General features: G+C 38.4%; 1 protein-coding gene across 2 annotated transcripts in view; it reads right to left on the bottom strand.

Annotated features, from left to right (window-relative positions):
* Positions 1 to 10,175: 10,175 nt before the first annotated feature.
* The window catches only part of LOC103002793 (zinc finger protein 37A-like), a 63,633-nt gene continuing 47,483 nt past the window's right edge, over positions 10,176 to 26,325 (bottom strand). For both annotated transcript variants that reach the window (XM_028163643.2, XM_007170798.3), the window contains exon 5: positions 10,176 to 16,856. In XM_028163643.2, coding sequence (XP_028019444.2) covers positions 15,406 to 16,856 — 1,451 coding nt within the window. In that variant the 3' untranslated portion in view covers positions 10,176 to 15,405. The remainder of the gene's footprint in view (positions 16,857 to 26,325) is intronic.

Genomic DNA, 26,325 nt, shown 5'->3' with positions numbered 1-26,325 from the left:
GATAATATTGTTTCTTGCAGTTTCTTTCCTTCACCTGTGTAAATCTCAAGGTTGCGTATATATCCAGTTTCACTTTTGCTAACCATCCTGACCAAAATTCCATATTTTTTGAGTTTTCCCCAATTATAGGTTTCGAATCTGAGTCATCCTCTCCACTTTATCATTGCCTCATCAAGTGATAGCTCTTGTTGGGGTATATAGATTGATTGAAATTTTGGTAGAAAATAATCCAAAAGAGGTTTAACTTTTGAAATTCTGTCTGCAGGAAGTGGAGTTTCCAAGTTATTGTTAAAGTGAAGAAATGTCATTGTTTGTTCAAACCTTCTTCTCGTCATAATCTTTGGAAAGATAGGTGTTTCAAGTAAGGGATCAGTCAACCAATATCCTTTCCAGTGTGACTTTCTTATTTGTCCCATCAAAATTATTAATCCAAGAAACTTCTTCATGTCACTGTTGGTTACATCAGTCCATTTTAAAGCCTTATCATACTTTATATGATTTTTCATTCTGTTGGTGATACAAGTTTGAGAAGTGACCAACTCGAACAAGTTACCAAAATTAATTCTGTTATTTCACCAACACTTTGCTGGTTATTACATTCAGTAGTTACACCTGACACACCTGTAAAGTCTTCTAATTTTCCTGAAATGTTGTCTTCAATCCACTCTTCTGTAGAAGCAAAGGAGCATTCTCCAGTACTGTAAGTTTCATTTTCCCTTTCCGTATCAGAATCAGTCACTAAGATTTTTTGTCTTTTTTTGGCCTAATATTCACATCATCTGAATCAGAACTATATTCTGAAGAACTATCATTTTCTGATACACTAGTAGATATGCCTCTTGGACAGTCAGAGAAAGTATCTGCATAAAATTCACCGAAAAATTCTTCTTCACTCAAAATTTTGCAACGCGTCATTTTTGAAAATTTTTTGGCAATAAACTATGCACAAGGTTGGAACAAAAACCTAACGGAGCAAAATGTGAATGGTAATGGCAATATAAGTTGTATAATGAACCCTTGATCAATTCTAAGCTCTAACAACTTCGCATGGTGATGTAAATTGTATCACTCTCTAAAAACATATTGATATGTCTCTGGTCAGTAACATTTGGGTAACAAAAGATGTATTAATACATCTCCGGTCAATAATGTGTTAATGTAGGCATTTATTGCTGTGAACTTTCCTCTTAGAACTGCTTTTGCTGCATCCCGTAAGTTTTGGTATGTTGTCTTTCCATTTTTGTTTGTCTCAAGATACTTTTTTATTCCCCTTTTAATTGCTTTAAGACATTGTTCAGGGTGTGTTGTTATTTTCTGTGTATTCATGAATTTTCCAGTTATCCTCCTGTTGATTTTTAGTTCCTTGTAATTGTGGTCTGAGGAGATACTTGGTATGATTTCAACCTTCTTGAATTTGCTAAGATTTGTTTTGTGGCCTAAGATATGGTCTGTCCTAGAATATGTTCCATGTGCACTTGATGAGAATGCATATTCTGCTGTTGTTGGATAGAATGTTCTGTATATGTCTATCAGGGCTATTTGGTATGTAGTTCTGTTTAAAACCACTGGATCCTTATTGATTCTCTCTCTGGATGATCTGTCCTCTTTGAAAGTACAGTATTAGAATCCCCCACTCTTACTGTATTGCTGTTTATTTCTCCTTTTAGCCCTTGTAGTTTTACTTTATATATTGATATTTAGTTGCTTCAATGTTGGTGCATAAATATATACAAACGTTATATACCTTTTTAATTGAATGATCCCTTTACATGCGTGTGTGTGTATAAAACTTTTCTCTTTCTACCAGTGTCAGTTTAAAGTCTATTTTGTCTGACATAAATATAGTTACCTCTGCTATTTTTGGTTACCATTTGCAGGAAATATTTTTTCCATTCCCTCACTTTTAGTCTATGTATGTCTTTGAGGCTAAAGTGAGTCTCTTGTAGGCAGCATGTCATTGGATCTTATTGTTTTATCCAATTAGCCATCTTTGTCTTTTGATTGGAGACTTTAATCTACTTATGTTTAAAGCAATTATTTATAGGTAAGAACTTACTATTGCCATTTTGTTAATTGTTTTCTGATTGTTTTGTAGATCCATTGTTCCTTCTTATCCTGCTGTGTTTGTGTTTGATGTCTTTTGGAATCATTATACTTTGACGTCATTATCATGTTCATGTTTATTGTGTGTATGAATACTACAGGTTTTTCCCTTGTGGTTACCATGAGGCTTACATAAAATATCTTAAAATTATAGCACCCTGTTTTAAACTGATAACAAGACTTCAATAGCATTCCTAAGCTTTACACTTTTACTTCCCTCCCCCTCACATTTTAGGTTATTGATGTTACAGTTTACATATTTTTCATATTGCATATACAATAATAGATATTTTTACTTATGCTAATTTTTACTGTTTGTTTTTTCAAGTTTTAAACTGGAGTTAGGGAACTATGTACCACCATTACTATATTACAGAATCTAACTTTGACTATATATTTACCATTACCAGTGAGTTTTGTCCTACCTTCTTATGTTTTTATGATTATATAATTAGTGTCCTTTTCTTCCACTCAGAGAGCTTCTTTAGCATTTCTTATAGGCAGATCTAATGGTGATGAGCTCTCTCAGCTTTTATTTGTTCAGGAAGGTCTTTATCTCTCCTTCATTTCTGAAGGACAGCTTGGCTGGCTATAGAATACTTGGTTGACAGGGTTTTTTTTCCTTTAGCAGTTTCTAATTTATCATTCCTTTTTCTCCTGGCCTGGAAAGTTTCTGTTGAGAAATCCACCATGTCTTATTCCCTAGCATGTAACTTGTCTCCATTCTCTTCCTGCTTTGCAAATTCTTTGTCTTTGATTGTTGACAATTTAATTATAATGTGTCTCAGTGTAGCCCTATTCAGATTCAACATATTTGGGGTCCTTTGGGTCTCGTGGATCTGGATGTCCATTTCTCTCCCTAAGTTTGGGAAGTCTGACATTATTGCTTTAAATATGCCATCTGTCCCTTTTTTCCTTCTGGAATTCCTATAATGAGGATATTGTTGCTTTTGATGGTGCCCCACATGTCGTGTAGTCTTTCTTCACTCTTTTGCAATCTTTATTCTTTTTGTTCGTCTGACTGGATAACTTCTAGGTCTCTGATCCTTTCTTCTGCATGGTTGAGCCTGCTGTTGAAACACTACAGAATTCTTCAGTGCAGTTTCTTTTTTTTTCAGCTCTTAATTTTTTTTGATGATTTCTTTGTTGAACTTCTCATTTTGTTCATGCATTGTTTTCCTAATGTCCTTTAGTTATCTGTGTGTTCTTGTAGTTTACTAATCTTATTTAAGAGGATTATTCTGAATTCTTTGTCTGACTGTTCCTAGATCTCCATTTCTTTAGGGTGTTATTGGAGCTTTATTAGTTTTTTTTCGTGGTGTCATGTTTACTTGATTTTTCATGATCCTTGAATCCATATGTTGGTTTCTACATTTGAGCAAACGGTCTCCTCTTCCAGACTTCACAGGTTAACTTTGGTAAAGTCAGTTCTTCACCAGTCAGCTCAGTTTCGGTTTCTGGACATGTCAACTGGTAGCATACTTTGGGCAATTGGGGCTTGCTCTCCACCTCTTTTGGGGCAAGGCCTCTGCTCAAGCTCTGAGGTCAGGAGGGGCTGCCTCTGGCTGAAAACATTTGAATAGAAATTGCTGACTTAGTTTCCTGCTCAAGTGAGGCCATAGGGTGGGCTCTGCTATTGTCTGGGTTCTCTGGTCAGGCTTCCTGGACAGTCAGGACTAGGTATCAGTACTATACTCAGCAGTTAGATGGAGCTATGAATGAGCTTCTCTTCCCTGGTGGGGTGAAGAACCGGTCCCAGGGCCAGCACAGCTCATTGTTTGGGGACCCAAATAAGGCAAGACTGTACATCAAATTCCCTGGCTAGATGGGGCCACCAGATTTTCCCTGCAGATGAGGAAAGCCAAGGGCTTTGGTCTCTGTTCAAGTGCCATTGTAAGCAGGGGTGTTGTATGGGCTAGGCACCTCCTCTTGTGCTCTGGTTAGGCTCCCTAATTGGATGGGCTGAAGGCTCTATTCAGCAATGGAAGGGGCTACAAATTAGTTTCCCTATCAGGGTGGGCCCCTGTACAGGCCCTAAGCATGGCAAGTCTCTTGTTTGAGGATCAAATTAGGCAGACATATGCACCAAGTTCTGTGACCTGACAGACCAGTGTCCTAGCTCTGTCAAATGGGTAGGGCCACTGGATTGGCTTTCTACTCAAGTGCTGCTGTAATCAGAGTTGCAGGATGGGCTACACAGATTCCCAGGAGATCTGGCTAGGTTTCTTGGTCAAGCCAGGCTGGAAGCTGTATTCACTTTGGGTGTGGCTATAAATGAGCATCCTTGCCCAGCTGGGGCTGAAGATCAGCCCCCAAGGCTGACAGGGCTCTTTGTTTGGGGATCAAGTTAGATGGAACTGTGCACTAAGCTCCCTGGACAAATGGGGCCACTGTCTTTGTTCTGCAGATGCAGAGCTGCTGGGCAAACTCTCTGCTCAAGTGCCACTGTAATCAGGGCTTCAGGGTGAGCTACTGAGATTCCCAGGAGCTCTGGTTAGGTTTCATGATTGGTAGTGTTGGAGGTAGTATTCAGCAATGGGTAGAGCTATGGAGTAGCTTCCCTGCCCAGGCAGGACCACAGAACTGGATTGAGTTAAGACCACAAAAAAAATAGCCTTGCAAGGCTTGGTGGAGCTGTTCCCCCCACTCCAGCCAGGCAGGGGAGCTAATACATAGCCCCACCCTACCAGGAAGCCTGACCTGAGCGCCTGGAAAGCTGCTTAACCCAACAGCACTTCAGCAGAGAGCATGGCCAGCAGCACTGCACATCTGCAGAACCAGGACACTGGGCCATGTCTGGCCAAGGAACTTGGGGCACAGTTCTCCCTGATTAACTCCCCAAACAAGAGTGTTGCCAGCCTTGGGGGCTGTTCTGTGGCCCTGCCTGGGCAGGGAAGCTACTCTGAGTTCTGCCCACTGCTGAGTACAGCCTCCAACTATCCTCACTGCAGAATAGTTAAAGAGCTGAATGACATCCTCATGAATCCAAATCTGTTCTCTCTCTGCTCTACCACCCTCAGTCTTCACCTACTGCTCAGAGATGCAGGATATAACTAAGGGTCATGTCCAGACATGAAAAATTTCAGCTGCACAAGAAAGAAGCCTTTCCAGAAGTTTTCAGAACACCTATGCAAACAGCTCTGGCCAGAATTAGGACATGTGCCAATCCCAAACAAATCCCTGAGGAGAAACTTTTCCATGACTGGCTTAATCTAATCAAGGTTTACTCTGAGCATTCTAAGACTAAGGTAAAAAAATACAAATCAAGGCTATGCTACCAAGGGAAAAAAATGAGTATAGGGAATGAAGAGTTTGTAAGAATCTATCAATTGTTTGAAAGCTAATTCAAGAAATAACAGCTAATGCATGCATAACTCATAGTTCATAAATTATTCTGAGCACCGCTATGAAGTAGGCACTACTAATATCCCCATTTTATAGATGAGGGTCTGAGTACAGACAGTTAATTTGTCACAAATCTTTTAAGAGACAAAGCCAGAGAGCATATAAACTCAAGCAATCTGGTATCTAACTCTACATCCTCCTGTTTATTGGGAAGAAAGGAATAGGAAAAAATATACACACAACATCATAATACAGATATAAGTATTTCCTGTTTAGCTTGGATTACACAACTCATACCTAGATGTCTCATCTGAACATTTTAACAGGATATTTTCTTCATATAATGGAAAGCAATACTGTGTTGAATTGAAGTAGTTCAAATCTGCTTTCTTTAATTAACATGATAATGCTTATTTTGTTTAATTAGTATTTTCATTATACCCACTGGTAGATGCTGAGGCACATGAAAACTTAATAAACACAATGTTTAAATTCTTTATTAAAGAGTTAATGGAAAACACTGGCCATATCCACTTACATATGCCAGGAAACCGTAAGAGAACATATACTAGGTATGGTAAACTTGACAACTGTAAAATATTATTTGCCTTAAAATGTATATTAAGAGAAATTGGTTAGCATTTAATGTGAAAAATCTTTGTCACATAGCTAAGGGATCAAAATATGTTATGTAATATATTCACATACATTAGCACATCACACAGGGATTCTTCACATACATACTTACTGCTGTTATCCTAATGAATCATCTTATTTGTGTTGTGTGTTTTTTAAGAACTGAGAAACTATTGGAGGGATTTCAGAGAGCCAACATGTTCAGACTTTCTGCTTTTTATTAAGGAACAGTTATACTAAACTATGAGTATATATAAATATTCACAATAACTTTTGCCAAGTGAATACACCTATAATCAATATGCAGATAAAAAACCAGAACACTGTTAACACCAGAGGAGCTCCCTCAAGTCAATCCAGGCAACTACCATCCCAACTTCCAACACCACATATTAAATTTGCCTTTTTCAGTGAAATATAGTATGTACTCCTTTGTGCTGTTTCTTTTGTATGCATGCAGTTGTGGTTGGTTCATTCTCACTGCTGTAGAGTGTATCACTGAGTGAATAGAGCACATTTATGTATCCATTCTAGTGTTGGTGGACATTTGTGCTGTTGTCTGTATCCGGGCTATTGAGAATAGTACTACTGTGAATACTCTTTCAGTAAAAATATTTGTATTTATCTGTTGGATATATGCCTAGAAGTACAATTACACATCCAAAATTTAGGGGAATTCCCTGGCAGTCCAGTGGTTAGAACTCCATGCTTAAGATCCCGCATGCTGTGCAGCACGGCCAAAAACGACAACAAAAAAGTAGCAAAACAAACAAAAAACAAAAAAAAACCCAAAATTAACATGCCTGCTCAGCTTTAGTAGAAAAAGCCTGTTTCCCAAAGTGTACAATTTAGATTTCCACCAAACTTGTATGAGTCCCAGTTGCTTCATATCTTCATGTTTTTAAAAAATCATTTTAGCCATTCTGCTGTGTAGTGGTATTAAATTTTTGTTATAATTTACCTTTCCTTGATGGCTACTGAAGCTGATCAAGTTTTCACATGTTTACTTGCCAGTTAAATATACTCTTTGTAAATTATGTTCGATTTACATTTTTCTGCTAATTTTTCTGACTTTTTTGATTTATAGGAGCTCTTTACATATTCTGTGTGAGAGTCCTCGGTTAGAAACATGCACTGCAATTGTCTCCTCCCAGTCTGCCACTGGCTTTTAACTTGTGTTTTTTGAACAAACAGCATTTAATTCCAGTGCAAATTTCTCTATATTGTTTAACGTGTCTTACCCAAGGTCATGATGTTCACCTGTATTTTCTACCAGTGTTATTGTATTGCCTTTCACATTTAGATGTACAATCTATATGAAATTGACTTCTGTGCACGGTAGGTGGTTACAGCCAAGATGTTTCTTTTTTGCATATAGCGGGCCAATTATCCCAGTACCATTTATGATGAAAACCATCTTTTCACCACAGTACTACATGTGACCTTTGTCATTTATCAGTATGCTTGGACCTGTTTCTCAACATTGTTCATCGCTGTGACTATACAGACATACTTCATTTTATTGTGCTTCACTTAGTTGCACTTGACAGATATTGCATGTTTTACAGAGTGAAGGTTTTGTGGCAACCCTGCATCAAGCAAGTCTATCAGTGCCATTTTTTTCCAATAGCATTTGCTCACTTCATGTCTCTGTGCCACAGTTTGGTAATTCTCACTGTATTTCACACTTTTCATTTTTAAACTTGTTAGGGCAATCTGTGATCAGTGATCTTTGATGTTACTATTCAAAAAGATTACAACTTGCTGAAGGCTCTAATGGTGGTTAGCATTTTTTATCAACAGATATAACACTATTGCACACTTAATAGACTACAGTATAAACATAACTTTTATATGCACTGAGAAACCAGTGTGACTCGCTTTATTACAATATTTACTTTATTGCTGTGGTCCGGAACCAAGCCAATAACTCTGAGGTCTGCCTGTAACAGTCTAGTTATGTAGCAATCTGAGTCCTGCAGCTTTATTTTGCTATTTTCAGACTGTGTCAGCTACTGTTGGTCACTGCATCTGCAAATACATTTTAAATTCATAATTTCCAACAACAAAACCTGCTGTTGGATGGCAGTTAGGGTTGCACTGAATCATTCATTCAATTTAGGGAGAAATCAGTCTTCAGTCATCAACACTAAGTAAATCCTTTCATTTATTTTTATTTTTATTTTTTTAAAGGAACTCCTTTATTTACTTATTTATTTACTTATTTATTTTTGGCTGTGTTGGGTCTTCGTTTCTGTGCGAGGGCTTTCTCTAGTTGAGGCAAGCAGGGCCACTCTTCATCGCGGTGCGCGGGCCTCTCACTATCGCAGCCTCTCTTGTTGCGGAGCACAGGCTCCAGACGCGCAGGCTCAGTAGTTGTGGCTCACGGGCCCAGTTGCTCTGCGGCATGTGGGATCTTCCCAGACCAGGGCTCGAACCCGTGTCCCCTGCATTGGCAGGCAGATTCTCAACCACTGCGCCACCAGGGAAACCCTGGATTTGTTTTTGTAGGTGTTTTTTCTTACCTTCCTTTTTTTCTCTTGTGATCTGATGACTAACTTTAGTGTTGTGTTTGGATTCCTTTTTCTTTTTTGTGTGTGTATCTATTGTAGATTTTCAGTTGCAGTTACCATGAGGTTTTGCTATAGCAGTCTATGTAAAAAAATAAGATTGTATTAAGTTGCTGATCTTTAATTTCAAATGCATTTCCAATATCCTGCACTTGTGCTTTCCTCACAATTGCTGGTTTTGATATCATATTTGTGTGCAGATAATTTCCTATGTTTACTGTATGTTTGCCTTTACTGGTGAGCTCTTCCATTCATAATTTTCTTGCTTCTAGTTGTGGTCTTTTCTTTCCCACCTAGAGAAGTTCCTTTAACATTTGTTGCAAAGCTGGTCTGGTGGTGCTGAATTCTCATAGCTTCTGCTTGTCAGAAAAGCTTTTGATTTCTCTGTTGAATCTGAATGAGAACCTTGCTGTGCATTCTTGGTTGTAGGTTTTTCCCTTTCATAACTTTAAATACATTGTGCCACTCCCTTCTGGCCTGCAGAGTTTTTGCTGAGAAATCAGCTTATAACCTTATGGGAGTTTCCTTGTACATTATCTGTTGCCTTTCCCTTGTTGCTTTTAATATTTTTTCTTTATTTTTAATTTTTGTCAATTTGATTACTATGTGTCTTGGCGTGTTTCTCCTTGGGTTTATCCTGCCTGGGACTCTCTGCCCTTCCTGGACTTGGGTGACTATTTTCTTTCCCATGGTAGGGAAGTTTTCAGCTATTATCTCTCCATGTATTTTCTCAGGTCCTTTCTCTTACTCTTCTCCTTCTGGGACCCCTATAATGCAAATGTTAGTGTGTTTAATGTTGTCCCAGAGGTCTCTTAGACTGTCCTCATTTCTTTTCATTCTTTTTTCTTTATTCTGTTCCATGGTAGTGATTTCCACCATTCTGTCTTCCAGCTCACTTATCCATTCTTCTGCCTCAATTATTCTATTGATTCCTTCTAGTGTATTTTTCATTTCAGTTATTGTATTGTTCATCTGTTTGTATGTTCTTTAGTTCTTCTAGGTTTTTGTTAAACATTTCTTGTATCCTCTCCATCTGTGTCTCCATTTTTTTCCCCATGATCTTGGATCATCTTTACTATCATTACTCTGAATTCTTTTTCAGGTAGATTGCCTATCTCCACTTCACTTAGGTGGCGTTCTGGGGTTTTATCTTGTTCCTTCATCTGGGACGTATTCCTCCGCTGTCTCATTTTGTCTAATTTTCTGTGATTGCAGTTTCCATTCTGCAGGCTGCAGGGTTGTAGTTCCTTCTGGCTTCTGCTACCTGCCCCCTGGTGGATGAGGCTGGCTAAGAGACTTATGCAGGCTTCCTGGTGGGAAGGACTGGTAACTGCGCACTGGTGGGTGGAACTGGGTCTTGTCATTCTGGTAGGCAGGGCCATGTCGGGCTGTCTATCAGGCAGCAGTTTATTCAGGAGGACTTTAAGCAGCCAGTCTGCTGTTAGGTGGGGCTGTGTTCCTGCCCTGTTGGTTGTTTGGTCTGAGGTGTCCCAGCACTGAGCCTGTAGGCTGTTGGGTAAGAAAATGTCAGCCTCCAAGAGGGCTTAGGCCAGTGAGTACTTGCCAGAACTGCTGCCACCAGTGTCCTTGTCCCCGCAGTGAGCCACAGCCAACCCCGCCTCCGCAGGAGACCAACACTAGCAGGTAAGTCTAGCCCAGTCTCTTATGAGGTCACCACTTTTTTCCCTGGGTCCTGGTACACACAAGACCCTTTGTGAGTCCTCCAAGAGTGGAGTTTCTGTTTACCCCAGTCCTGCGGAATTCCTGTGATCAAACCCCACTGGCCTTCAAAGCCAGACTCTCTGGGGGCTCCTCCTCCTGTTGCCAGACCCCCAGGCTGGGAGCTCAGAACTTTCACTCCTGTGGGAGGACTGTGGTATAACTTTTCGAGTTTGTGAGTCACCCACCCGGCATATATGAGATTTGATTTTATTGTGATTGTGCCCCTCCTACTGTCTCTTTGTTGCTTCTTCTTTGTCTTTGGATGTAGGGTATCTTTTTTGGTAGGTTCCAGCATTTTTTTTGTCAGTGGTTGTTCAGCAGTTCGTTGTGATTTTGATGGTTCTGTAAGGAGTGAGTTCACTTCTTTCTACTCTGCCATCTTCTCCCCACAAGTCATTCTTAACACCCTTTCATTTATTTTTGTCTTTGAACTTCTAATTTTGTGATGCACTTTTTGGATTTCTGGAACTGTTTTAGGGCTGTTGTATGTCCAGTGACTTGAACATAATTATTTCCTTTATTTGTCTGTTTCCCCTTTCCCCAATTATGTCAGGCAGGAGAATATATCTGGTCTTTGCCACCCTATCCAGGAAGGATGCAATTCTCCTGGCATCACTTTTCTATTGGTTGTTTATACATAAAAATATAATTTTTATATAGCCAGTTTGCTAAATTCACATATTTCTAATAATTTTTCCACAGACTTTTAAATGTAAACAATGGTATTACCTGCAAATAATGAGTTTTACTTCAATCTTCCCAGTTTTTATGTCTTATTTTTATTTTTATTTGGCCTTACTGACCTGACCTAGCTAAAACCTTCAGTCCAGTGTTAGACAGTAGTGGTGGTAGTAACAAGCATTCTCGTCTCATTATTATTTTTTTAAATTTATTTATTTTTGGCTGCGTTGGGTCTTCGTTGCTGCACGTGGGCTTTCTCTAGTTGTGGCAAGTGGGGGCTACTCTTTGTTGTGATGCGCAGGCTTCTCATTGCGGTGGCTTCTCTTGTTGCGGAGCACGGGCTCTAGGCGTGCGGACTTCAGTAGTTGTGGCACGCAGGCTTAGTTGCTCTGTGGCATGTGGGAATCTTCCTGGACCAGGGTTCGAACCCATGTCCCCCGCACTGGCAGGTGGATTCTTAACCACTGCGCCACCAGGGAGGTCCTTGTCTCATTATTAATATCAGGAAGAAATATTCCAGTATTCATCTACTTAGTTTGATGTTTGTTGTATGTTAGCTTTTTGTTTGTTTTTAATGAAGTTTCCTTCTATTTCTAGTGTAGTTTTTAAATCATGAATATGTGTAAAGTTCTATCAAATGTTTTCTACATCTACTGAGACACTAATATAGTTTAACTTATTTTTTTCTAATGTGGTAGGCTACATCAGTTGACTTAAACTTTTAAGTAAGTATTTGCTTGGATATGATTTCAAACTTACTAAAGTCACTAGTAGAAAAAACTCATTCCGATCTCCCCCTGTGCACTGCATTTTCTCCATCTGTCCCCACATACTTGAACTCTGTCTCTACACACACACACTCATTACTCTTTTTCTAAAGCGTTTGAAAATAACCTGCAGACACGAGACTTCGTTTCCCCTATGTACTTGTGTATTTTCCTGAACACTTACTTACGGACCCAAGTCTGGAAATAAACACTACCATCCAATTTACACACTCTTTATTGTCCCAACTATTCTATTTTTCCTTTTTGTTTTTATTTTAAAACATCTTCAGTCTACTCCAACCTGGAACAGTCTCCCAGTCTTTTCCTTTCATGTCCTTGACAATTTAAATACAGGCTTTACATTCTATAATATAACCTTTCAAGCGGGTTCATCTGGTATCTCCGCATTAGCATACTCTGGCTATGCTTTCTTGGTAAGAATACAGCACAAATGTGTTGGCTCTTCTCAGAGCATCTCACCAGGGAGTACATTACGTTGACCTGTCCTACCATTGGTGAAGTGAACTTTGATCACTTGATTATGTTGGTGTCTGCCAGGTTTATCATAAAAATCACCATTTTCACCTTTTAGTTGATTAGTATTTTGTGGCGAAATATTTGGAGATAATGCCAATACCTGTTCTTCATTAAACTTCTACCCACAAACTCTAGCCTATGTTGGCAACTACTTACTGAATCAACTACCAGTATGATGGTTGCCAAATAGTGTTTCTTCTATTGCCATTATTCCTCCTACATTTATTAGTTGGCTTATAAAGAAAGCTTTCCCTCCTCTATGTATTTATTCACTTATTTATATCTGTACAAATTATTGGATTCCCATTTTTAAGTCACTTATATTATGATTCTATTGTTATTTGTTTTGATGTTCAAACTGTCTCAAATTTGGCCACTGGAACCTGTCCAAAATAGTTCTTTTGTTCTTTTGACATGTTTCCATAATTCTTAGAACATTTTCTTATTGTCTGATAGATATTTCTCCCCATCTCTGACTTGGAATAAGCTATCACTCCAGAGACCTGCTCAATTTTTGGTGGGAGGATAGTATTTAGTAATTAATAACCTGGTAATTGGTGTGCTCAGTGCTACTGAGGTGTCAGTAGACAGATCCATAAAATACACACAAACACATACACAACGACTACTATAATTATTTCTGTGTATTTAAAATGAGTATCATTCCAGTCCAACACTTCAGGTGGTTTTGTAGCTTCCCCCCTTTCCATTTTTATAGATACCTTTTCCAACAGTGAGAAACCTGGCTCTCCTCATCTTCAATACATTTACTTATCTGCTCAGTGTTACCAGTATCTCAGCCATGCTAACCATCTCTTCCACTTGCCCCCAGCACTCTTGATGCAGGTTGGCACATCACCACAACACCTTTCTCATCCCTCACGGCAGACCTATTCTGCCTTTTCAACTCCAGGAAGGGAAGGCAGAAGAGAAATGTACAAAGTGCAAGGGAGAAAGGAGAATCAGAGAGAGGAGTAGAAGGCCAAATGGATTGAATTTGAAATACTAAATCTATCCTTTGATTCCTCTAGTAAACATCATTTAGTCAAGATATATTGTCCTTTGATATGGCTGGAATTTTTTTAATTTTAGGATTTTGTATCTAAATTCATAAGATAGTGGTCTATAACTTTACTTTCCTGAAATGTCTTAAAGGTTTTGGTATCAAAGTTGTACTGGCCTCATAAAGTGAACAGGAAAATTCCTATCTTTCTATCTCTGGAAAAGTTTATAAAAGTTTGGTATTATGTCTTCTTTTAATATTTAGAATAACTGCAGTGAAGCCATCTGTTCCTACGAGTTTTCTCTCTGGGTAGATTTTAAAATATGACTCAGATTGTTTGCAGTTTTGGTAAGGTATACAATCTACCTCTGGTATAACCTTGTGCTTTTATTGATAGCATGCTGTGTTTGCCAGGGGCCCATCCTACTGGCAGTTCCTGAATTCTATTCATTTTTTTCTCAGTACTGAAAAAGAAAATCTACTTGTGTTTTTGAGCTTAGATTTTCAAGTTCCTGCCCTGTATCAGTCAGTATTCTCAAGATTTTGAGAAACTGGCTGTGTGTTTGAAGCCTCTTATGTTTCAGAATTTTTCACTCCAGCATTGACTGGCAAAGTTCACCGTGTCCTGGTTTCTGGTCTCCCTGCACCCTACCCCCCTTGCCCCACCAAGGTATAGCCCTCTGCCTGAGCCAAGCTCAATATTCAGGTTCCTCCCTGTAGCCAGAATTAGCAGGTGCTCCCAGGAAAAACAGCTATATTTTCCCATATACTTTCTGATATTCACTCCTCTCCTGAATTTTACCATTCTAGCCCTCTTTGCTTCTGCAACAATAGGTTGCAAGTAAATAGATGCTTTTTGTGAACTGCTTTTCTAGTTGTTCTTAGTGAGTGCACTGGTCTGCTGCAAACTACTGTATCTTACTCAGTAGTAAAATCTATTTGTGCTTTTTAAAGCTCCATACTTAACAGTGTATATGTTTGTACATGAATGTTTTGCTTTTTAAAAAATCATTGTATCACATACGAAACATGTTAAGTATGTGGATAAATAAAGTTGGTTGCAGTAGGTCACACTTCACAGCAGGATGGCATCTGGCCAAACTGTTAAAACACTGGTAAGGCAGAAACTACCTATATTTCATACCACTTCCACTACACCAGGTAGCTGCATTCAAGGAACCTACATTGCCCCTTTGATCCACCATTTCAGGACAGGCCACTCAAAATTAGTCAGCCTCACAATTAATCAGAAATCCTGCTGGCAAGCTGCTGTCATAGGTATATCACCAAGACCAGGATATCTCTCTCTCTCTACCTGGACATCAGAAAATCTTCTTGCAGGTGGGTCCTCTTGCTAAAAATCTTCCCTTGTTTTCCATATGCCTGAGCAATAAACATGTGAGTTGCTTACAACCCCTGGTTCCAGTTGATGTCTAGTACCTTAAATTGGAAGGAATAGCACACCCAGCAATAGGCCAAATTGTATAAATGCTATGTCTAAATGCAAACATTCTTCACATTTCCTAAATGCTAGACACTTCAGTTCAAAATCGCTGATGTATGATAAGCTTAGGTTTAACTTAAAGCTTCTACCCACTTAAATTACTATCTGATGTCCACTGAAATGCTACTTCAAACATTTCACACAAGTCCAATAAAACACCAACTCCTAGTAAATGCGTTCCTATAACTTCCTATAGTTTGTACATTTTCTCTGGCCTGTGGATGAAGTCTTCTCTGTGAATACTGATAGAGGTTTCTACCCTGTGTGATTTCTCTGATGTTTAGTGAAGTGTGGCTTTGGGCAGAAGGTTCCCTGTATTCATTCACCAGTAGGTTTTCTGTACTCTGAGCTTTCTGATACACTGTATGGTCCAAATTCCAGTAGAAAATTTTCCTATGTCCAGAATATCATATTATTTTCTTCCTTCTGTAAGTTCTCTGCTGTATTATGAGAACTGACTTTAGACCAAAGATGTTCTCAAAATCTTAATAGATTTTTCTCCCTGCTTTGTGTTCTTTGTTCTATAAACTCTTGACTTCACCCAGAGTGATTTCCCTCACTTATTATATTTATAGGGTTTCTTCCCAAATGTGTTCTCTGATGTACAGTAAGTTTTGACTTCACATAGAATGATTTCCTGCAAACATTACATTCATAGGGTTTCTCCCCTGTGTGTGTTCTATGATGTGCAGTGAGTTTTGACTTCACACAGAATGACTTTCCACATTCATTACATTCATAGGGTTTCTGTCTTACGTGAGTTCTCTGATGAACAATTAGGGCTGATTTCTGACGGAAGTTTTTCCCACATTCATTACATACAAAAGGTTTCTCTCCTGTATGTCTCCTCTGATGTTCTGTGAAACCCGAGTAGTAGCAGAAAAATTTTCCACATTCAGTACATTCATAGGGCTTCTCGCCTGTATGAGTTCTCAAATGTTTAGTGAGAGTTGACTTCTCAGAGAAGGATTTCCTACATTCATTACATTCATAAGGTTTTTCCCCTGTGTGAGTTCTTTGATGTTTAATGAGGTCTGATTTTCTGAGAAAGGCCTTCCCACATTCATAGCATTCATAGGGCTTCTCCCCTGTGTGTGTTTTCTGATGTACAGTAAGGACTGACTTAAATGAGAAGGATTTTCCACATTCATGACATTCATATGGTTTCTCCCCTGTGTGTGTTCTGTGATGTTGGGTGAGGGTTGACTTTTCACTGAAGGATTTTCCACATTCTTGACATTCATAAGGTTTCTCCCCTGTATGAATTCTCTGATGTTTAATGAGGTCTGAATTCTTGCAGAAAGTTTTCCCACATTCATGACATTCACAGGATTTTTCCCCAGTGTGGGTTCTCCGATGTCTTGTGTGGGCTGACTTCTTGTTGAAGGTTTTTCCACATTCATGACATTCATAGCGTTTTTCTGCTGTTTGTATGCTCTGTTGTATGCCAAAGACTAATTTTTCATTGAAGAAGTTTCTGCATTCATTATATTCAATTATATTGTCAATTGAGTGGCTTCTCTGAATTGGAATGAGATCTGACTTCTGGCTCAAAGGGTGAACATTATGTTCAAAGAGGATGGATTCCTCAAAGAAATTTTCTCCACATTCATTAAATTCATAGTGATTCTCTTTTGGATGTGTTCTCTGATGAGCAAAGAGAGATGACATATCACAGAAGGTTTTTCTGTATTCAGTGTATTCACAGGTGTTCTGTCCTGTGTAAGGATTCTTATGTATAACAAAGAGTGAATTCTCATGGAAAGCTTTCCTACATTCACTGTATTCAAAAGGTTGCTCCAAAATTTGAATTTTTTGATGCTGAACAGAGTCTTCATTAAGACAGAGGCCATTCCCATTTTTCTTATATTCATAAGTTTTCTCTTCAGAGTGAATTCCTTCATGCTTGTCATCATGGAACCATTTTCTACCTTTGTTAAATTCATCAAACTTCTTTCTTGAATAGTTTCTACTGCTATTAATTAATTCTGAAATAGAGTGACAAGAAAGATTAGTCCACAAGGATATTTAGAGGAAATAGTTAGCATTAGGTTTCAGGGAGTTGATCAGTTTAGGTCCTTATCTCTTCACGCCTAGAATATGACAACAGTGTATACATCTAGTCTTCTCTCTCTTTTCCATTCTACCCAGCAGCAACAAATCAATATTCTAAGAGCCCTAACTCATAAAGGAAGAGTACTAAAACCCAAGCTCTAATTCTTTTCTAGCTCTGATTCATGAGGAATAAAAATGAGCAACAAAAGAGCAAATCAGTGAGTGGACAAGCCATTCTTGCCACAGATACAGACATACATCTCTGTTGTAGGTATGGTATGTTCCCTTCATTACATCAGAGTTGGTCAGCAGTGGACCTCTCCTGACCATCAAACCCTGTTTCAATCCCTTTTGGCTTTCCCCCAGATTTCACCTGAGTTAGTATCAGTTTTCAATCCTGCTTTCATATCCATGTTTCAGCATCTCTGTATACCATGAAAACTGTAAGGAATAAAATTCTAAACCTGGTCCTAGAAATTTCTTTTACCTTTACCTTATGATATTTCGGTTATGTGTGGCTGTTTTTACTCCTCTACTATCTACAATATTCTACATCCTTGAGTTTAATGTCCAAAAACTGACAATATATATTTAAAAATTTACTTTATTGAAGAATAGTTGATTTACAATGTTGTGTTAGTTTCTGGTATACAGAAAAGTGACTCAGTTATATATATATATACATTTTCATATTCATTTCCATTGTAGTTAATTACAGGATATTAAATCTAGTTCCCTGTGCTGTACAGGAGGACCTTGTTGTTTATCCACGCTTATATATCCTAGTTTACATCTGCTAATCTGCTCCATCCCTCCCCCTTGGCAACCACCAGTCTGTACTGTATATCTGTGAGTCTATTTCTGTTTCATATATAAGTTCGTTTGTGTCATATTTTATATTCCACATATAAGTGATCATATGGTATATGTCTTTCTCTTTCTGAATTATTTCACTTAGTATGATAATCTCTAGGTCCATCCATGTTGTTGCAAATGGTATTATTTCATTCATTTTTTTATAGCTGAGTAATATTCCATTGTATATATGTACCCCATCTTCTTTATCCCTTCCTCTGTCAATGGACATTTAGGTTGCTTCCATGTCTTGGCTATTGTAAATAGTGCTGCTATGAACATTGGGGTGCATGTATCTTAGAGTTTTCTCTGGATATATGCCTAGGTGTGGGATTGTGGGATCATATGGCAATTCTATTTTTAGTTTTTTGAGGAACCTCCATAGTGTTCTCCATAGTGGCTGTATCAATTTACATTCCCACCAACAGTGTAGGAGGGTTCCCTTTCTCCACATCCTCTCCAGCATTTGTTGTTTGTGGATTTTTTAATGACGGCCATTCTCACAGCAGTGAGGTGATATCCTGTTGTAGTTTTGATTTGCATTTCTCTAATAATTAGTGATGTTGAGTATCTTTTCATATGCCTATTGGCCATCATCATCTGTGTGTTCTTTGGAGCAATGTCTATTTAGGTCTTCTGCCCATTTTTTGATTGGGTTATTTTTTTGTTGTTGAGCTGTATGAGCTGTTTGTGTACTTGGGAAATTAAGCCCTTGAGAACTGACAATATAAATCTAGAATAAATATATTTTTCTTTGGGTAAGCCCAGCTGTTTATCCCCTATAAATTGCTCATTTTCATCTACTCCTTGCTGTTCCCCTGGTTCTGTCTCCTCTGTGTGTTCATCCACCCACCTGTAGATGTATTGATGTATGGAACTCTTTGGTGTCCTGGTGTGTTGGGCAGAGGATTTCTTGAGTTACAGATGTTTTACCGTTTGTAGGTTGAAGGGGAGTGACAAAATGAATATCTCAAACTGCCATGATGCTGACATCATTCAAAAGGGTAATTTTTAAAAAACAGCTTTGTGTTATTTTCTGGCTACTACATCAGAATATGTGTGTGATTTGCACCTAGGGATAGTTATCAGAAATGTTCAAGTATTTGTGCAAACACCTGGTAGCGTAAGAAAGAGGAGACCTCAGACATGCAGTCTGTGAGCAGTTTTACCTATAGTGCAGTTATTCCATTAGAAAGAGGTGTGGAATTTGTTCCTAAAATTTAGGTGAAGTGATGCATGATCCTGCCTCAGCCTGGAAGGCATTTAAATCAGCTTCAACTGACTGGACAGAGTTGTATGGATGGCAAAATGCGCCACAGACTTCTTCCTTTGCAGACCAAGGCAAAGTGTAGGCAAAATATTAGTATACCCTGCTGCACCTGGGTACAGCTGGGCCAGGCAAAAGGCTAAGAGAACTTGAAGAGGAAACTATCCAGCTTTCTACCACAGACCTTCATTGTTAAAAGGCTAAAACAAAATGAGGAACAGCACATATGTAGAAAAACTGGCCAGAAGTCACCTATGGAGAAGTAAAATGGGTAGCACTGTGGGACTCTATGGAAAATAATGTTACTTTTCTGCACAGTTAGGACTTTGTGAGCAAATGTTAATGAAACTTGGAACCTAAGGTCAAAGAATGAGATTGAGAGAGTGATTATTAAGGGTAGAACTCTAGAGAGATTTACATTTCAGTAGGGGTGCTGAAACCTGGGAGCCCTGATGACATCCTAGGTGTGAAGCTGGAGACAGTGGTCTTTTTTTTCCCCTGAAGAAATTTATATACCAAAAGGTTAAAAGGAAGAATTTAGGATCCTCCCCAAGGGAGCAAAGGTTTTTCCTTCTCCTTGTAAAAGAGGAGTGGGACAGCTACCTCTCCCTTCTACAGGAGCAAGCCCAGATTCATTTTATCAGTGTTCTTCATCTGCAATACCAACTTTGTGTGTATGTGTAGGACACCTAGCTTCTGTCTCACTGCACCAAGAGTAAGATATTAAGGTACGTTGGAACTACACAGTTGTTATTTGGCTTTAAGTAAATAATACTTCACCATCTGTTCTGTTCCAGAAACTACATGTATTGTATTTATGATATTAACCAAGTTAAAAAATTTAACACTCTGAAATTTTAAATCTCCACAAAAATAACTTAAGACTGAAATGGCTTTGTTGGTGGAATTTTCCAAACACTGAAGAAGAAATACACACAATCTTGAAAAATCATCATGAAACAATGCTCAACTCATCTTACAAAAATAGGACAGTCTTCAACCCCAAACCTGGAAAGATAACAAAGGACAGCTACAGAATACACACAGAAAAACTCAGTGATTATAAAAACTGAATATATTATGACCAAGGAGGATGTATTTCAGAAATATCAGATTGCTTTAACATTTGAAAATCAATCAAGACTACTCACCAGTACTAAAACAGAATAAGTAAGTAAGAAAAGCCATGAGATTTATCTCATACAGAGATACACATAGCATTTGACAAAATTGAATATAATTCATGTTTTTTTAAAAAACTCTTAGCAAATGAGGAATAGAAGAGAACTTCCTTAAAACGATAAAGCACATTTACAGAAATCCTTAATGTCAAAATTAATGGTAACATACTGAACAGTATTTCCCTGAGGTCAGAACTTCTGTACAACACTTTACTGGCTAGGAATGCCAGTACAAAAGGCAAAAAAGTCTGTATTCATACATGACAGAATTGTTTACATAGAAAATTTTTACAGATCTACAAAACAACTACCAGAAAAAATGAATTCATTAACCAGAAAAAATGAATTCATTAGCAAGGTTGCAGGATACAAGGTAAATGTGCAAACATAAACTGTTTTTCTATATTACTGTTTTTTTCTATAATTATACTAGCATTAAACAAAGACAAAAATAATATAAAATATTTAGGAATATATTTAAAGAAAAATCGGCAAAACTGCTCAACTGAGAATTTAAAGACCTAAGTAGAGGTATACCATGGTCAAGATGTCAGTTCTCCCCCAAATGAGTGATGCAATCCCAAATAACATCCTAACAGGTGTGTCTGTATTTGTGGAAATTGACAAGCTGATTCTAAAATTTAATGAAAATACAAGACCTATAACAGTACAGAATTGTCCAGAATGTCTAAAAACATAGAAATCATTTTAATACATTCTGTAGACTAAAGATGTTCTTGGCAACATTCTGTATTCATGCTGTAGAATACCCAAGAATCTTGAAGAAAACAGCAAACCTAGAAGGCTAACAACACTGCCAGATGTCAAGACTTATAATATTATAATAAAAGACAGTGTGGTATTGTCATAAAGATGGATAAATCAGTCAATGGAACAGTAAAGAAAGCCCAGAAACATACATATATGATCACCTGATAAATGACAAAGATAAAACCGTAATTCACATGTAAGGCTGGATACTGTAAAACTCTTAGAGGAAAACATAGGCAGAACATGCTCTGACATAAATCACAGCAAGATCTTTTTTGATACATCTCCTAGAGTAATGAAAATAATAACAAAAGTAAACAGGACCTAATGAAACTTAAAAGCTTTTGCATATCAAAGGAAACCATAAACAAGACGAAAAGACAACCCTCAGAATGGGAGAAAATATTTGCAAATGAAGCAACTGACAAAGGATTAATCTCCAAAATATACAAGCAGCTCATGCAGCTCAGTATCAAAAAAACAACCCAATCCAAAAATGGGCAAAAGACCTAAACACACATTTCTCCAAAGAAGATATACAGATGGCCAACAAACACATGAAAGGATGCTCAACATCACTAATCAATCATTAGAGAAATGCAAATCAAAACTATAATGAGGTATCACCACCTTACACCAGTCAGAATGGCCATCATCAAAAAATCTACAAACAATAAATGCTGGAGAGGGTGTGGAGAAAAGGGAACCCTCTTGCACTGTTGGTGGGAATGTAAATTGATACAGCCACTATGGAGAACAGTATGGAGGGTCCTTAAAACTAAAAATAGAAATACCCTATGATCCAGCAGTCCACTCCAGGGCACATACTCAGAGAAAACCATACTTCGAAAAGATACACCCTGCCCCCTACCCCGGCCATTGTTCATAGCAGCACCATTTACAATACCCAACAGATGGAAGCAACCTAAACGTCCATCAACAGAGGAATGGCTAAAGAAAACGTGGTACATATATATACCATGGAATATTAGCCATAAAAAAGAATAAAATAATGCCATTTGCAGCAACATGGATGGACATAGAGGTTATCATATACTAAGCCAAGTAAGTCAGAAGGAGAAAGACAAATATCATATGATATCACTTATATGTGGAATCTAATTTAAAAATGATATGGATGAACTTATTTGCAGAACAGAAACAGACTCACAGATCTCAACATCAAACCTATGGTTACCAAAGGGGAAATATGGGGGCAAGTGATAAATTAGGAGATTGGGATTGACATATACACACTACTATGTGTAAAATAGATAATAAGGACCTACCTTATAGCACAAGGAACTCTACTCAATATTCTGTAATAAGCTATATGGGAAAAGAATCTGAAAAAGAATGGATACATATATTTATGTATAACTGATTCACTTTGCTGTACACCTGAAACTAACACAACATTGTTAATCAACTATACTCCAATAAAAATTAAAACAAAAAACAAAAAACTCAGCTATTGGCTTCCAGCCCACCTGATGTGAAATCATTCCTCTTCATACTCCATGCCTGGCCCCAATTCCCCTCTGTTCCACAATTCATATGTGGATGAAAAGATGATGGTATTTTAGAGTAGGAAATATCTCTGCAGTGAAGTAGAAAATGAAATACGTTCTTCAGCTCAAAAGGAACAGTTCTTACTTCCTGGGGAATTCTGGAAATCATTCTTTGTAGTTTTAAAAGCTGGAGAAACATTTTTTAACAGTTTCACTTAGCTCCACCATGTGAAAAGAGGTAATAAGTAATTGGGGACCATGCCCACCTCACCATCCTATATGATTATCATACAAGCACTCTTAGGCTGCCCAAACATAGAAACGTCAACTGTTTAAAACTGCCCAGCTCTACAGCAAACCCCTGAGAATCACTCCAACATTGGGGAACACAGTGTGTTAACTCTGGATGTCTGACTGAACTCCATTTTCTGAGGGTCCTGTCTGTCATAGTTGTCTCTTCATCCACAAACTTGGGTTCTAGTGACATAGTCGTAAAAAAAAGGGAATAAAAGGTGAATTGCAAAAAAGAAAAAAAATCACCACAATTCAGTGGAAGGAAGGACAGTCTTTTTAATAAGCTTCTGTTTATCAGAAGACATCATTAAGAAAGTGATAAGATGTAACTGAGAAGATACTTTTCAATACATGAAATTTGACAAAAGATTCATACCCAGAATATATTGTTAAACATCTCTAAATCAGTAAGAGACCAATAACCTAGTAATATAAAAAAAGTAAATGAGGTGAATAATCACTTCACTAAAGGAGATATCCAAATAAGCAACAAACATATGAAAAGATGCTCAACATCATTAGTCATCAGAGAAATGGAAATTAAAACTTAGTTACACACCACAATGACTAGAATGGATAAAATTAATTAGACTGACAATATCAAGTTCTCAGAAGGATGTAATGTAACTGGAACTCTTATACATGGCTGGTGGCGTATAATTTAGTACAACCACTTGGAAAACAGTTTAAATATTACTAAAGCTAAATATGTGACTACTCTATACTCGGCGAGTATATTTCTGGCTTTACATCTAACAAAAATGAAAGAGTTTAGGTCCTCCAAAAGACATACACAAGAATACTTATGGAAGAGGAAATCAAGATGGCAGCGGTAGAGGACACGTAGCTCACCTCCCCCCCAGGAACACATCAAAAATACATCTATTTTGGAGCAGGTCTCACTGAAAACAATCTGGAGACTGGCAGAAAAAGACTCATACAACTAAGGCTATAAAAAAGATCCATAGGGAAGGAAGGGAAGAGAAACAATCAGTTCAGGACCTGTGCCCCTAGGAGGGGACACAGAAGAGGAGCATCAAATATCCTCCCTGGGCGGGGGTGGGGGGAAGCAGTTCCAACCCCTTATTGGGCATCTTAGCCCTGGGGTCCAACATCAGGAAGATAAGGCCTCTTGGCTGGTATGAAGACCAGTGGGACCCGCAGCGTGGGGACCTGTGAGAAACTTGGACTCCGCTCTTGAAGTGCACACACATGCTTGCTTGCTCAGGGAACAGGCAGAGGAAGCAGACTGAGACTTCAGAAATTGGGCTGGTTTCCTGCAACTGACCCAGCACATGCCCCCAGCCCACACAAAGTACCCACTCCAGCCCCTCTTGCTCCACAGCACAGCTCCCCACTAGGGCAAAGGCTGTTGCTACTGAGGAGCGTACACAGTTCGGGGCATGGAGCTAGGTTAGACCTGACACTACATCTGAATGGTTTTGGAGGGGGGCACTGCCAGTGCAGGGAGGGGCAGCAGATCAGGAGTGTCCTAGAACACTGACTTGTGTGCCAGGACAAGCACAGAGTGCACCCTGGCCCGCACTGGGCACACACGCCAGTCCCTCTTGCTCCAACCACTGCTTCCTTCTGGGGAACGGAACCAGCTCTGACCCAACCCTCCAGGCTTCTGCTTCACTACCTTAAGACCTGACACCAGCCCTGGCCCTGGTGGGCAGTGTCGACCACTGAGCATAGGAGGAGCCCTGGCTGACACCTGGCTCCTAGCCCCTCCATCTCCAGCCCTAGCCCTCAGCAAGGTGTAGCTGCCAGAATACCCTGGGGGGAGATACTCCCACCAAAGCCATTGGGCACACACAGACTATGTAGGGACCCGCCCAAGGACACCACTCCAAGACCAGGATAGGTAACTGTTTCCCCTAATTTCACAAAGACAGAGAAAGTTAAGAAAAATGAGAAGACAAAGGAATTTGTTTCAAACAAAAGAACAAGAAAAAAACCCTGAACAAAATCAACTAATGAAACAGATATAATTTACTAGATTGTAAAGCATTAGTAATAAGCATGATAACTGAACTAGTGAAAAGAATATATGAACACAGTAAGAATTTTAACAAGGAATTAGAAAACAGAAAAAAAACCACTTGGAGGTGAAAAACACAATTAGTGAAATGAAAAATACACTAGAAGGTATTAAGAGCAGAATAGGTGATATAGAAGGATGCAGAAGTGATCTGGAAGATAGAATAATGGAAATCTCCTAATGAGATTAGCAGAAAGAAAAACAAAGGATAGTTTAAAGGACCACTGGGACAACATCAAGCATACTAACGCTCTCATTATAGGGGTACCAGAAGGAGAAGAAAGAAAAAACAGGTAGAAAACATATTTGATGAAATTATGGCTCAAAACCCTGAACCTAAAGAATAGATATTCAGGTACAGGAAGCACAGAGGGTCCCAAACAAGAAAAACCCAAAGAGACTTACACCAAGACATATCATAATTAAAATGGCAAACATTAAAGATAAAGAGAATTCTAAAGGCAGCAAGAAAGAGTCACGTGTAAGAAACCCCAATAAGGCTATCAGCTGATTTGTCTGCAGAAATTTTTCAGGCCAGAAGGGAGTGGCATGAGATATTTAAAGTGTTAAAAGGGAAAAACTTCCAACATAGGATACTCCACCCAGCAAGATTATCATTCAGAATTGAAGAAGAGATAAAGAACTTCTCAGACAAGCAAAAACTAAAACAGTCATCAATACTAAACTGACCTTATAAGAAGTGTTAAAGGATCTTCCTTAAGTGAAAAATGGTGGGAGGAAGGTACAAGAAATAAGAAACTACAGGATGGAGAAAATACCACCAGAAAAGGCAAAAATATAGTAAAGGCTGTGGATCAACCACTAAAATAAGCTATTGTGAAAGTTAACAGACAACATTTGTAAAATAAACTGTAACTACAATAAACAGTTAAGAGATAGACATGAAGATGTAAAATATGTTAAAAACCAAAACGGGGAATGTGGATCTTCTATCGTTTAAAATAAATACAGTTCTAGGTCAACATACATGAACCACATGGTAACTACAAATCAAAAACCCACAATAGTTTTTTTTCTAATAAAACTCCCAGCAAACAATGGTCCAGGACTGGGTGGCTCACGGGGGAATTCTACCAAACACATAACAAAGTACTAATACCTACCCTTCTCAAACTATTTGAAAAAACTGAAGAGAATGGAACACTCCCAAATTCAGTCTACAAGGTGACAATTACCCTGATACCAAAACCAGACACAAGTACAGACCAATATCTCTGAGGAAAATAGATACAGAAATCCTCAATAAAACATTAGCAAACCAAATTCAACATTATATAAAAAGGATCATATGCCATGATCAAGTGGGTAGATTTATTCAAGGGATGCAAGGATGGATCAATATCCGCAAATCAATGTGATACACCACATTAATGAAAGGAAGGATAAAAATCACATAATCATCTCAATAGACACAGAAAAAGCATTTGACCAAATTCAACATTCATTCATGATAAAAAC

This window comes from Balaenoptera acutorostrata, chromosome 16, assembly GCF_949987535.1.
Source record: "Balaenoptera acutorostrata chromosome 16, mBalAcu1.1, whole genome shotgun sequence".
In the NCBI taxonomy this organism is placed as follows: domain Eukaryota; kingdom Metazoa; phylum Chordata; class Mammalia; order Artiodactyla; family Balaenopteridae; genus Balaenoptera; species Balaenoptera acutorostrata.
Note: the sequence above shows the minus strand (reverse complement) of the source record. Positions and strands in the feature narration are given on the sequence as shown.